Below are 11,278 nucleotides of genomic sequence, written 5' to 3' on the forward strand. Positions count from 1 at the left end.
GGGGGGGGCGGGCGCGAGTGAATGCGGCGGTTCGGCCCAGAAAGGAACACCGAAGGCGACGAAGGGCAGGCAGTCGTCGCTAAGGCAATCGTCGCTAGGACAGTCGTTGCTAAGAGAAGTCCAAACACGTTTGGGGAGGACGACCTGGGCCCGTCCTCGCCGCGGGAGGCCCGGGTGGCACAGGCGGGACGGAGAGCCAGCCCCCCCCCCCCAGCCCCCGGGGCAGGGGGAGGCAAGCCACGAGGTGCAGGCGCTCGCGGATGCTGAGAACGGGGAGAGCCAGGGGAAGGCAGGCCGTCCTCCACCCCTACTCTGGCCTACTCGAGCGTCTTTTTGGAGCGGGGAGGTGGGCTCGGGGAGGCTCACCGCCGCGATTCCCACGGTCGGCTCGCGCGGGCCGGGTGGCGGCGGCCGGGCGGGCGCTGGGCGGCTGCAGAGCGAGCGCGGGGCGCACGGGGGCGCTCGTCGTCCGCGCAGCCAGCGGAGGCGCCCGCCACGTCTTTGTGTGCACGGGCGCTCGGCGGGCGGCTGCGGCCCGCAGCTCGGCGGGGGGCGGCCGGGGGCGGCCGGGGGCGGGGCGGGGGCTCCCAGGCTCGGCCCCACCCTTCGCTGCAACCCCCCGAGCGGACGCGGTGGCTCGCCCGACCCGGACTCTTCCCGGGGCTGGGGGTGGGGTGGGCTGGGGGTGGGGGGTGCTCCGAGGGTCCTTCTGAGAGCAGCCGGCAGGACAGGGAAGCGGAGGCAGCGTTCAGACAGGCTGGGAAATCCTCCGGGGTTCAGAACCTGCCCCCTGAATTCACAGAAGAGCCGGAGGGAAACTTCGGGCAGCCCAGGCCCCGGCTAAGAGCGCTGCCAGGGGAGCCGAGGACGCCTCTCGCGTGGCCTCCCGCGCTGCAAGAACTGGTGGCCTGAGAAGCAAAGTTAGGGAGGGGGCTTAAAGGAGCACCCCCACCCCCACCCCCACCCACCCCACCCCACCCCACCCCCGCCAGGGCCTGCAAAGAATGGCTTGAGAGCGGCAGGGGAAAGCCGCAGCCCTGAGCGGGCGCTGTCTGCCCGCGCGGCCCTCGATCACCCCAGGCTCTCCTCGCTGTCCCGAGAGCTCTGGAAGCCCCGACAGTCCTCGGGAACCACAGCGAAACGCAGGAGGCTGCTTCCTCGCCGCCCGGGAGACTCCGCAGAAAATTAAATTAAATTAAACACGCGCCCAGGGACCAAAGAAAATAGATTTCCCCCCTCCCCCACGCTACAGCAGATCAACACCTCTGCTCCCCGGGAAGGCAGCGAACCTAAGGAGAGGGCCACTGACGCGCATCCCCTGCAGCCGCGGCGGCCGCAGCCCAGGGTGGCAAGGAATTACCGGCTTTCCTTTAATCCGGAAGCAGGGAATAAATAGGGCCGCGAGCAAATTCTGAACCTCATTTTTAAACCACAGCCACAATTGTATAACAAGCAAAGTCCTCAAAAGATGCCATAAGAGACACTCCTAACTTAAAAATGAGTACACCATACTCTACACGTCACTCCTTTTGATCCTTCCTTAACACGATTTTCTTTTTTCCCAAATACAGTGATAGAAATAATCTGCTGGGCTACTTTTTTTTTTTTTAATAAAGAAAGGCAGGCAACTGTAGAAATCCTATTTTTTAAAAAAGAAAGCGTTAATCCTACCTGAGTTTTTCTTACGGGTGTCTGTCGGGAGAAATAAGAACGCCTGTCTGGACAGAAATAACATAAAACAGCAAGAATACAAAAACCCCAGTTTGTTCACAATACCTACATCAAATTAATCCCTTTGAGGCTATTCATATGAAAAAGTGAGCAAAATGTAGAACTTCTTTCATTAAAATGTCTATCTCCACCACCTTAAGCAGCCAGAGAACAATCACATCTACAATTTTGTTCCTCTGAATTTCCTGCCTTAATTTACCAACCTAAAAGATCATCTGACCTTTGAGCTCATCGTACAAAATATTTAATTTAAAGAAATTCCTCCACAGGCCTTCTGTAACATTCCATTCAGTAATCTCACCAAAAGATCCGCAGGGAGATGAAACTTGATGGCAGGAATATCGATCTGCCCACTCAGGAGTCTAGTCTCATCACCCGCTTGTCTTTAATTTTTAATTTCAGCATTCTCTCCCCAAGGGAAGCCCAGTTGGGAAGTTATACCAAGACTAGGGTAAGAATAAAGTTGAAGGAAGGCAAAACCATCTAAGAACTTTTTCTAAGATGGGTTGATTAGGGAGAGTAACTCATCACATTGTCTTAAATGAAGTTTCTAGCATAAAATAATTTTGTTCATAGTCCAATGTCAACAAGTCACAGTCATGTCCCCAAGATGAAGGAGATCACTCAGAGAGAGAGAGAGGGAAACTGAACCAAGGTAGGATAAAGCAAGGTAGGGAAGAAAGTTTGGGGAAGAGATGAGGCGGACCAACAGAAAAGGCTAGACTGAGCCATGGCCCTGTTCCAGTCTCTGGAGGGAGCACTGATAAAGCTGGCCTGACCTCTGGGTCAACAACTCGTTTAACTCTACCTTGATCTGAAGACTGGAAGCTCGTCCCTTGGTTCAAAGTGAGATCCAGCCTTTGGCTTCATTTGTGTGAGCCTTCAGGCACTGTTAAGAGGTTCTTTACCACAGACAAAGCAGAGAGAAAAATCACAACTTTGCACCTTATCTTCTGTCCTCCGACCCCAAAAGAGAACCCTGCCCACCCTCCACAAAGTGAATCTAGAAAAACTGCTCAATAACCATCAAAACAAACTAAACCAGAGCTAGAAGAGGGAGGAGGAGGGGAAGGAGAAAAGTGAAAGTTTGCAATCTGTTCCCCTCAACTACCCCCAAAGAAATCCTCCAGACAATCTCTCTCCTTGTCATTACCCACTTCTTAAATCAAATGGGATGCTGTATGTAATGCAACTTATATTATAAATGTACCAAGCAGCTTTCCTCTTACCTGCCACTACATTTAACTCCTTCAGAGCCGCTTTCTCGGAATCCCTCAGCATTTCAACTTTCAATAAAAAAGAAACAACACTTAAACTGTGTTCTGCGTGTTATTCCTAGGAAGAAAGTGACAGAAAGAGACTATTTTACTTTTAAAAACCATTTCTTAGAGCTATAGTATACCAAAGAACCAGGGCTAACCTTGCTTGCAAAACCATAGGGATTGGAGGTCTCGAGTACCTGCATAGACAACAGGATAAAAGCAGTCTGCTACTTGGGTACAAACTGTATTATTCTAAATTTTTTTTTATCCCTAATTGTTCTTTTCTCCTGAATTTACAATATTCATAGCATTCTGGATTTTCAACTTCTATGGATAATAATGACTTTATAGAAATTTCAATGGAAAATTTTCAGGTCAAGAAATACACCACGACTAAACTTGGGGTGGAGAGAATACAAACAGAAAGAAAGAAGCTAAACTTAGAAGAATCTGAACACACTAACTTTTTATTCAATTTGATTCAAAATAATAATATTAATCTAATAGTGAAATAGTTTGATATAACATCAATCAACATTTAAAGTATTTTATGTTTCAAAGTATGGCTCAAGGAACACTCATTGCTTAAATGCACTTAGACATAACAAGACAATATTTTTTTATTGGCATCATTGACACCTATGAACAATAGCCTAGTAAATAGATTAAGGTTTAACCTTCCTTTTCTTTGGTGGCTGTTTAGAGACTTTAAAAGAACAGATAACTCATTTCAACAGGAATCTACTACTGATATTTACCTCTACATAATCTTTAGCTAAGACATGGAATGCCAAAAACAAGCTTTTGTTAGCTTGACCTCCTCCACCCCCTAACAACAAAAGTTATCCCCAAACCCATGTTTTTATTTTAGATGTACTGATCTTCCAATGTAAGGCTTGGCCTTTTAAATACCAAATACAATCAATGGCCAACAACCTGACTCCTTCTGGAGAGAAGGAAGCAGAACAGGGAGATTTCTTTGAATTGTTTGGTGACTTAGTACAAATTTGAAGAGGTCAGTAAATCCTGATGCTTTGAGCTAAATCTACTGGTAAATAATTAATTACATTTCTTAGACACTATAATCTTAATCTTGGTAAATAGAGAAACACAGCTTTGCCAAATAGATCATTCCATCTAAGTAATATCTTAAAGGCAATTATTTAAATATTACCACAAAAAAAACAGGGTTATATTTTGCTTAAATTAGACATTTAACTGAAGATAAAATGCAAATGTCCATAGTTTAAAAAGGAAAAAAAAAAATACAAATTAACTGGCCTAGTCTTTTATCTGAGTTTATTAATACCATTTAAAATATTACAAATAAATCAATTACATCTCATGCATTTAAAATGCAAGTCTAAAATGTTCCAGAGAAAGGCTTTTCATTTCAATGTGAAATATCCAAATTATTTCAACATTACAATGAGCAATTAGTTTGCAGAATCTGCAAACATTTAAATGTAGTGTCAGGAGTGTTTATTAACAGTTAACAATATTACCTTCAGGAAATACACAAAGGCCAAAGTTAGTTGAGTTTCACTTGGACAATTTATTTAATACATGGGTTTTAGCAGACCCAGTTATTATGAAATATAGGAGAACTCTCACTTTAACTATGCCTGAACTGCCAGCAAATGCAAAGAAGTACATGCTCCATTAAATTAAATGTCATCCCACATTTATCAAATATTGTCTTAGTTACAGTTTGATACCTATCTAAATTCATATTCGAGCAAAACTAAGCCCCGAAAGTGCGTTTGTGGCTCTGCACCTCCAGAAGTGAGTTCAAAATACCTGCAGCTCATCAGAACTGCTACAATAACTCTTAATATTTTTTGTGACAAAAAAAAAATCAACTTTACTTCAATATATTTTCAAATATTTACTGGAAGTAATGTACAAGAAAAATACTATACAAAATCGTCTCCTGGACAGCTGCACCTCGCACCCATACACTGGTGGAGTTATAATTGGTAACTAATCTAGAACGATTCTCCAGTTGTACAAACCATTAGGTTCAGATATATTTTACAAAGTTTTTTTTTTTTGTTTCCTATTTTCCCTCTTTTGGCATTTAAACTACAGCCTCGTCTCAATTAAACGATAGCTTCTTCACTTGTTTATAAGTTTAAATCACACAAAAAAAAGTTTAACCCTAAGAATCTTCGATGAATTCCAAGAATTTACAGAAATGGGTACAATACAAATTGGTGGCTGGACTAGCAAAAAAAAAAAAAAAAAAGATTGGGAGATTATGCTCGGGAGTGGTGGAAAAAACGAGGTAGAAAAGGACAAACACGGAGATAGTTAATCTGGTCTCACCGGAAAGGGGGTATTTTTGCATAAGAAAAAGACACCTAACCCTCACCCCCACCCCCACCCCATAAGTTAAGTTAATGCAATCAAAATAACTTTGGGATCGCTGTTAGCAGTTTGGAAAGAAAGACTTGTTCACTGCTAGGGGAAAAACTATCTAGAAGGGGAACCAAGTGGAAGGATGCTGTATTTTTTTTTCTTTAGTTTTTTTTTTTTTTTTTTTTAGTTAAAAAAAAAGAATGTTATAAAGATGAAAGAAGGCTGCTGCAGCGATCCGCCAGGACTGCCCTTAGCTGAAACTTGAATCGGTTCCACCTCAGGGAACAAAGGAAAAGAGGCCGAGCTGGCGTTGGGAGGGCTAACTCCGCAAACTCCGGGGCTCGGGGCCGCCCGAGATGGGCACCCGCGCAGCTGCGGCAGCTCTGCGCACTGAGGGCCGCGGCCCGCGGCGGCCAGGCGGGGCCCTCGGAGCCGCGGTTCTCGGAGCTGGTGGGCGGCTGCCCGGCGGGGACGCCCTGCCTCCTGCCTCGCCCTCCCCACCGCGCCGCTCGACCCGGAGGCCCCCGGTCCCGCGACCGCTTCCCTCTAAAAGACACGCTCGTGCCAGCCCGGGGATGGCAGAGGGCGGCCGAGGCGAACTAAAGCGCCGGCCAGGCGCCGGCTGGGGCTGCGCGGAGCTCCGGGCGAGCGTGTGACCTGGGGCAGGTGGGAGAGCCGGCGCCCAGGGGAGCGGCGGGTGTTACTTACATGTCCACAGCCCCTTTACAAAGTCAAGTCACAGAGTGAGCTAAGAGAGAGAGAGACAGAGACCGAAAGAGACAGAAAGTGCGAGCAGGATGCCGAGGACAGAGGCTGGAGCAGAGGCCGGGGCAGACGCGGCCGAGTGGACCGGGCTGGGAGGGGGCCGAGCGGAAGGGCAGCCGGAGGAGGCGCGTCACTCCAGGCCGTTGCGGTGCCCGGGCTCCGGCGGCGGCAGCAACTCCGGGGAGTGGCAGGGCGGGCTGCCCGCCGCGCTGTGCTCGCTGTCGGTGTCGCTGCCCTTCTTGCCGCCGCTACCCGAGCCCGCCGAGCCGCCGCCGCCGCCGCCGCTGTGCGTCTTCACGTGCTTGCTGAGGTGGTCGCTGCGCATGAAGCGTTTGTTGCAGACAGGGCAGGCGAAGCGCTTCTCGCCCGTGTGGGTCCGCAGGTGCCGCTGCAGCTCGTCGGAGCGCGTGAAGCGCTTGCCGCAGAAGAGCCAGTTGCACACGAAGGGCCGCTCGCCCGTGTGCCAGCGCAGGTGCGCCTTGAGGTGCGACGTCTTGCCGTACACCTTGCCGCAGCCCGGTATGTGGCAGCTGTGCAGGCCCTTGCGCCGCAGGCTGGCCCCGGCCGGGCCCAGCCGCTCCGCCTCCTGGCAGTTGGGGCAGTCGCAGGTGGCGCGACCCGAGTAGCGGCGTGCGGAGGAGCGCGGGGAGCCCCCCAGCGGCGCCGACGGCCCGGCGCTCAGCATGGAGCCGCCAGCGCCGGCCAGCGGCGACGGGGCCGAGTCCGGGTAGGAGCCGGGCAGCACTGGCTTGAAGCCGTCCATGAGGTGCTGCCCGGCGGGGCTGAGCAGGTGCGAGGAGGCGCCGCTGCTGAAGGCGGAGTGGCTCAGGCCCGAGTAATCCGAGTTGTAGCCTCCGAGCGGCGAGTGCAGCGAGGTTTGGAGCCCCCCGGCGGCGGGGTGCAGCGAGCCGGGCAGCGCCGCCGCGCCATTCGGGTTCTGCACGTCGATCCAGCCGGCGCCCACGTCCCACCAGCTGGAGGCGCCGGCCGAGCCCACGTCGCCCGCCGCGCCCAGGCCCGGGTGCGAGGGCTTGAACCAGGACTCGTACGGGTGCGCCATGCCCACGCGCGGGTAGATGCCCTGCAGCCCGTCCACCGAGGTGTGCACCTTGGAAATGAACACGGGCTGGTGGGAGCCGTCCTGAGAGTGCGCGGAGGAGCCGCCGCCGCCGCCGCCGCCCCCTCCGCCGCTCCCCCCCGACACGCCAGGGGCCTGGAACACGGAATAGTCGTTGGCGAAGGGCGAGCTGGAGGCGGCGGCCGCGGCGGCCGCGGCGGCGGCGGCGGCGCTGCTGGAGGTGAGGGAGAAGGCGCTGGAGCCCGGCGAGCCGCCGCAGCTGAACGAGTCGGACACCAGGGCCGCCGCCGCCGCCGCCGCCGCCGCGGCCGCCGCCGCCGCCGAGGACGTACCGCCGTTCCTGGAGGCCCCCGACACGCCGAAGCTCGAGAGACTGGAACCCACCACGTTGCAGCTGCCGGAGGAGGAGGACGAGGAGCGTTTCCAGGGGTGGAAGCCTTTGCCGAAGGAAGAAGAGCTGTCCGAGAGGGAGGAGGGAGACGGGCTGGGGCTGCCGATCTTATTACAGGTAGCAGCGAGCATGGCCAGAGGAGTGGATCCCAACCTCGGTTCTTCCTGCGGGAAGGAGGAGAGGGAAGGGGTGGGGGAGGGGGGCAAAAGGCCGGTGGGGGAGGGAGGAAAGAGACGTGCATCAGTCCTCCGGTAGCCTCCAAAACGCCCCACGGCACCCCATCTCTCGTTGCGGCGCGCCGCCACCAACTCACCTGGCTCCCCCAACAGCCCTGGCACCCGGCTGCTTCCTACTCTACGGGAGGGGACAAGTTTGGCTGTCGGCGTCTGATTCGGGAGCAAAGCGCCATGCTAAAGAAGAGTTTGACAAGTAATCTCACCTAAAACAACACTCTCGTGCACACAAGGCCCCAGGCACTTCGAAACAAACAAGCAAGCAAAAAAAGTCCAGATTGGGGAGGAAGGAAGTTTCCTTTGCCGAGAAGCCTGGGGAAAAAAACCATTGGATTGCTTTTAAGAGCGCTTCCCCTGTAATCCAGAGAGAGCTTTGAAAATCCTGTTCCGGTCCCCAGAAACCCATGCTGGGTTGTTTCTCCCAGGCCAAAAGAGGTCAAACTAGAGGGCTCGCTCGCTCTTCCTGCTTTTCTTTTTATTTTCTTAAAAAAAAAAAAAAAAAAAAACTACAATAGTAAAGAGAGAGAGAGACGGTTCAACGTACCTGCAAGGCAAGGCGGGCTGCGATATTTTTTAAGGGGAAGAGGGGAAATCTGCAGTTTGCTCAGGAGGAAAACTTGCTCTCTTTACCCCCGAAATCGTCGCATATAAAAAGGACTGGGCGCAAGTCTCCCGGGCAGGGAGCAGCCGGGCGCTGCGAGGTGGCTTGTCTAAATGCCCTTCGAACCTTTTCCTGCGCTGAAAAAAAGTGACTCTGCCCCCCTCTCCCCCTCTTTCTTTTCTCCAAACTCACTTGTATTTAAAGGAAAAAAAAAAAAAAAAAAAAAAAAAAAAAAAAAGCTCTCAATAGAGACTGATAGCCCGTGGCCTGGCCGGGGCGACTTTAACCCCCTCCGATCGGCAATAAAAGGAAACTAATTAAACCAGCAAGAGAAAATCCTGAGACTCACCCCTAGAAGTGAAGTTGCCATCACACAAAAGTGCCCTCCTCCTCTCAGAGGATCTTTTTTATATTGATAAATCAGAGGCAGTGTTTTTTTTAGAGGTGTGCAATACAATGATCAGTTCCGCCCATTCCACCACAATTGTAGCTCCCTCTCCGGCTTTGAAGTGCCGCGGAGGCGCGGCCAGCCAATCTGCGGCCTCGCCGGGCCGCGCCGCGCGCGCGCCGTGAGGTCATCGGCGCCGCCGCGGGCCGCCGCGGGGGGGCCGGCGGGGGGGAGCCGGCGCGGGAGCGGGAGGGGCGCGAGTGACTGCGCGTGTGTTACAAAGCGGCGTGCGGGTGTGTAACAATGTAACTGCGTGCTTGTGTGACCCAGCTGCGAAGGAGACGACGGTGCAGCCCGGGGGCGAGGGGGGGTGTGTGTGTAGCGGTGGTGCCTGTGGCAGAGTGTAGCGGTGACAGTGTGGCGGCGGGGGAGGGGGGAGGCCGCGCAGCAGAGGGAGAGGGTGTTATGGGTGACAATATAACCATGTGTGACAGGAGGGTAGAGGGGCAGATCAGTAAAGTGTTGGGGGAAGGGTGTGAATGTACTACAGTGTGGCTGCGAGTGACAAACCTAGGGAGAGAAGGCCAGGGCAGTAAAGCGTGGCGGTGGGGGGAGGTGGTGTGAGTGTGTTGTTTGGTGTGGGGGGAGAGGGAAGAATATTACTGTGTGTGTGTGTGTGTGTGTGTGTGTGTTTGTGAGTGAGGGGAGAGGGAAGAACATTACTGTGTATGTGTGTTGTGGTGTGAGGGGAGAGGGAAGAATATTTGTGTGTGTGTGTGTGTGTGAGAGAGGAGCGTGTGGTGTGTGTGTCTTTGTGTGCGCGCGCGTGGGCCGCGAAGCTGGGGGTGGAGCATACAACAGTGCAGTGAAGTGTCCCCACACAGAAAAGAAATGGACAATCCGCGGAGTGAAACGCGCCGCGAAGTTGACTGAGGCTGAGTAAACAAACACTCGCGAACGCCATCTCGGTCGCCAACTTCCTCGGGTTCCTCGTACCTGAAAATCTTTGAGTGATTTTTTGTCTTGACTTCTTGACTTCTTGGACACTCTCACTACCTGTTCGAAGGGAGCCGTGCTCATACCTGCCTACACTTTTGCAGCTCTACAGCGGAAGGGCAGAAACTTGAGGCGGCTGAGGGGCGTCCTGAGGGGCGCCTTAGGGCGTCTGTGCGCCTGCGTCCACGAGTTGTTACTTTGATTCGGTGGCTTCCCCGCCCCCCCATCCCCCGCCCCCTTCTGGGTCCTGAGGTGGGATTCCGCTTTGGAAGTGCAAGTCTCACTCGGGGGCGGAGGGGGGGCGGGGGGACGGGCGGGTTCGTCCCGCGACGCTGAGTAAATTTCAATACAAAAGGATTAGATAGAGATGGGGAGGTGAGAGGGTATTGGGCTTTTTTTTTTTTTCCTTAGGTGAAAAAAATGAGGAACGTCTTATGGAATTTAACGTCTTCACAGGAAACCTCACAGACACTTTCTGAGGAAAAAAAATAAAGATTTTGACTGAAATCTGTGGATTTTATTTATCAGAGAACAGAGGGCCCTTTGGCAAATCTTGGACCACATGTGTGGAAGCGTCTGAGGGTGTGTGGGCCAGATAGCGGAGTACGTGTGCATGCTAATATATACACTTTAGTTCAAATTTGGTGGGTTTTGGAACTTGCCTCCCATTTGGATTATTAGTTGCCTTCAGAAATGTCATTACAAAAAAAAAAAATGTCATTACGATTTTACTGTCACCACAAGGGAACATCTTAAGCCACAGTAAAAACCACACCAGTGTAGCAGAGAAGTCCACAGCTTTCCCAGTACCATTGATTGAATACTTCGTGTGTGTGTGTGTTTTAAAGTAATTCATAGTTTCAAGCAGTTGCCAGTGCTCTCAGAAATCTAATTTTTAATGTAGCATTGATTAAAATGTTACGAGCTGGGCAAGGTGTCTTGTTTTGACTGGGGAAACATTTTATTGTTTTTGAGCCCTCCTCAAGTGCATGAAGAGCTTCTGTAGCTGTTAGAGAGAGAGAGAGAGAAAATCCTCCTTGGATTTACTAAACTCCAAAGTCAGGTTGTATCATTTGTGTAAGTTTCACTGAGCATAGTTGAGGCTGATGTTTGTGCTGTGAGTGTGTTTCTGACCCCTTTTTTACCAGTGTTGGGATATTGACTGTACATCATATCTATTGATTAAGGGGGTAAGGTACATTCTCATACTTTGAAGTAAGGGTGAAGTAAATTAATGAACTGCTTTCTTTCTCTGAAGGCTGACGCTTACCATAAATGTCGTGTTTCTCCCTGCAAGCCACTCTGAATGATTTTAGCGTGTTGAGAAGGCGTGACAGGCCAGCCCAGAAGGAGGAAGGGGTGGGGGAAGGAGGGAACTCCGTTTAACAAATAAAAGAGAATTAACTTCATTGCTTTGGTCTCTTTCTATAATGATATTCATTTTAAGGACCTAATGCACAGTTGTTCAAATT

The 11,278-nt window shown here is 51.6% G+C and overlaps 1 protein-coding gene across 2 annotated transcripts; it reads right to left on the reverse strand.

Moving 5' to 3' along the window:
- Positions 1-5,864: 5,864 nt before the first annotated feature.
- Positions 5,865-9,980, reverse strand: SP8 (Sp8 transcription factor). 2 transcript variants are annotated; one of them, XM_038556385.1, is made up of 2 exons: positions 9,807-9,980; positions 5,865-7,752 (listed from the first exon to the last, which is right to left on the reverse strand). In XM_038556385.1, the coding sequence occupies exons 1-2, from the start codon at positions 9,888-9,890 to the stop codon at positions 6,250-6,252; spliced, it is 1,587 nt and encodes a 528-aa protein (XP_038412313.1). In that variant the 5' UTR covers positions 9,891-9,980; the 3' UTR covers positions 5,865-6,249. The 2 variants fall into 2 exon arrangements, with proteins under 2 accessions (XP_038412313.1, XP_038412314.1); XM_038556386.1 differs by lacking the exon at positions 9,807-9,980 and adding an exon at positions 8,772-8,960.
- Between the last annotated feature and the right edge of the window lie 1,298 nt (positions 9,981-11,278).

Source organism: Canis lupus, chromosome 14 (assembly GCF_011100685.1).
Source record: "Canis lupus familiaris isolate Mischka breed German Shepherd chromosome 14, alternate assembly UU_Cfam_GSD_1.0, whole genome shotgun sequence".
In the NCBI taxonomy this organism is placed as follows: Eukaryota; Metazoa; Chordata; class Mammalia; order Carnivora; family Canidae; genus Canis; species Canis lupus.

Excerpts from the sequence above, each read along its gene's own strand:
- SP8 (XM_038556385.1), bottom strand. The coding sequence starts at position 9,890 with ATGAGCACGGCTCCCTTCGAACAGGTAGTGAGAGTGTCCAAGAAGTCA. Across the intron at positions 7,753-9,806 it reads AATCACTCAAAGATTTTCAG|GAAGAACCGAGGTTGGGATC; the intron begins GTACGAGGAACC and ends TCCTTCCCGCAG.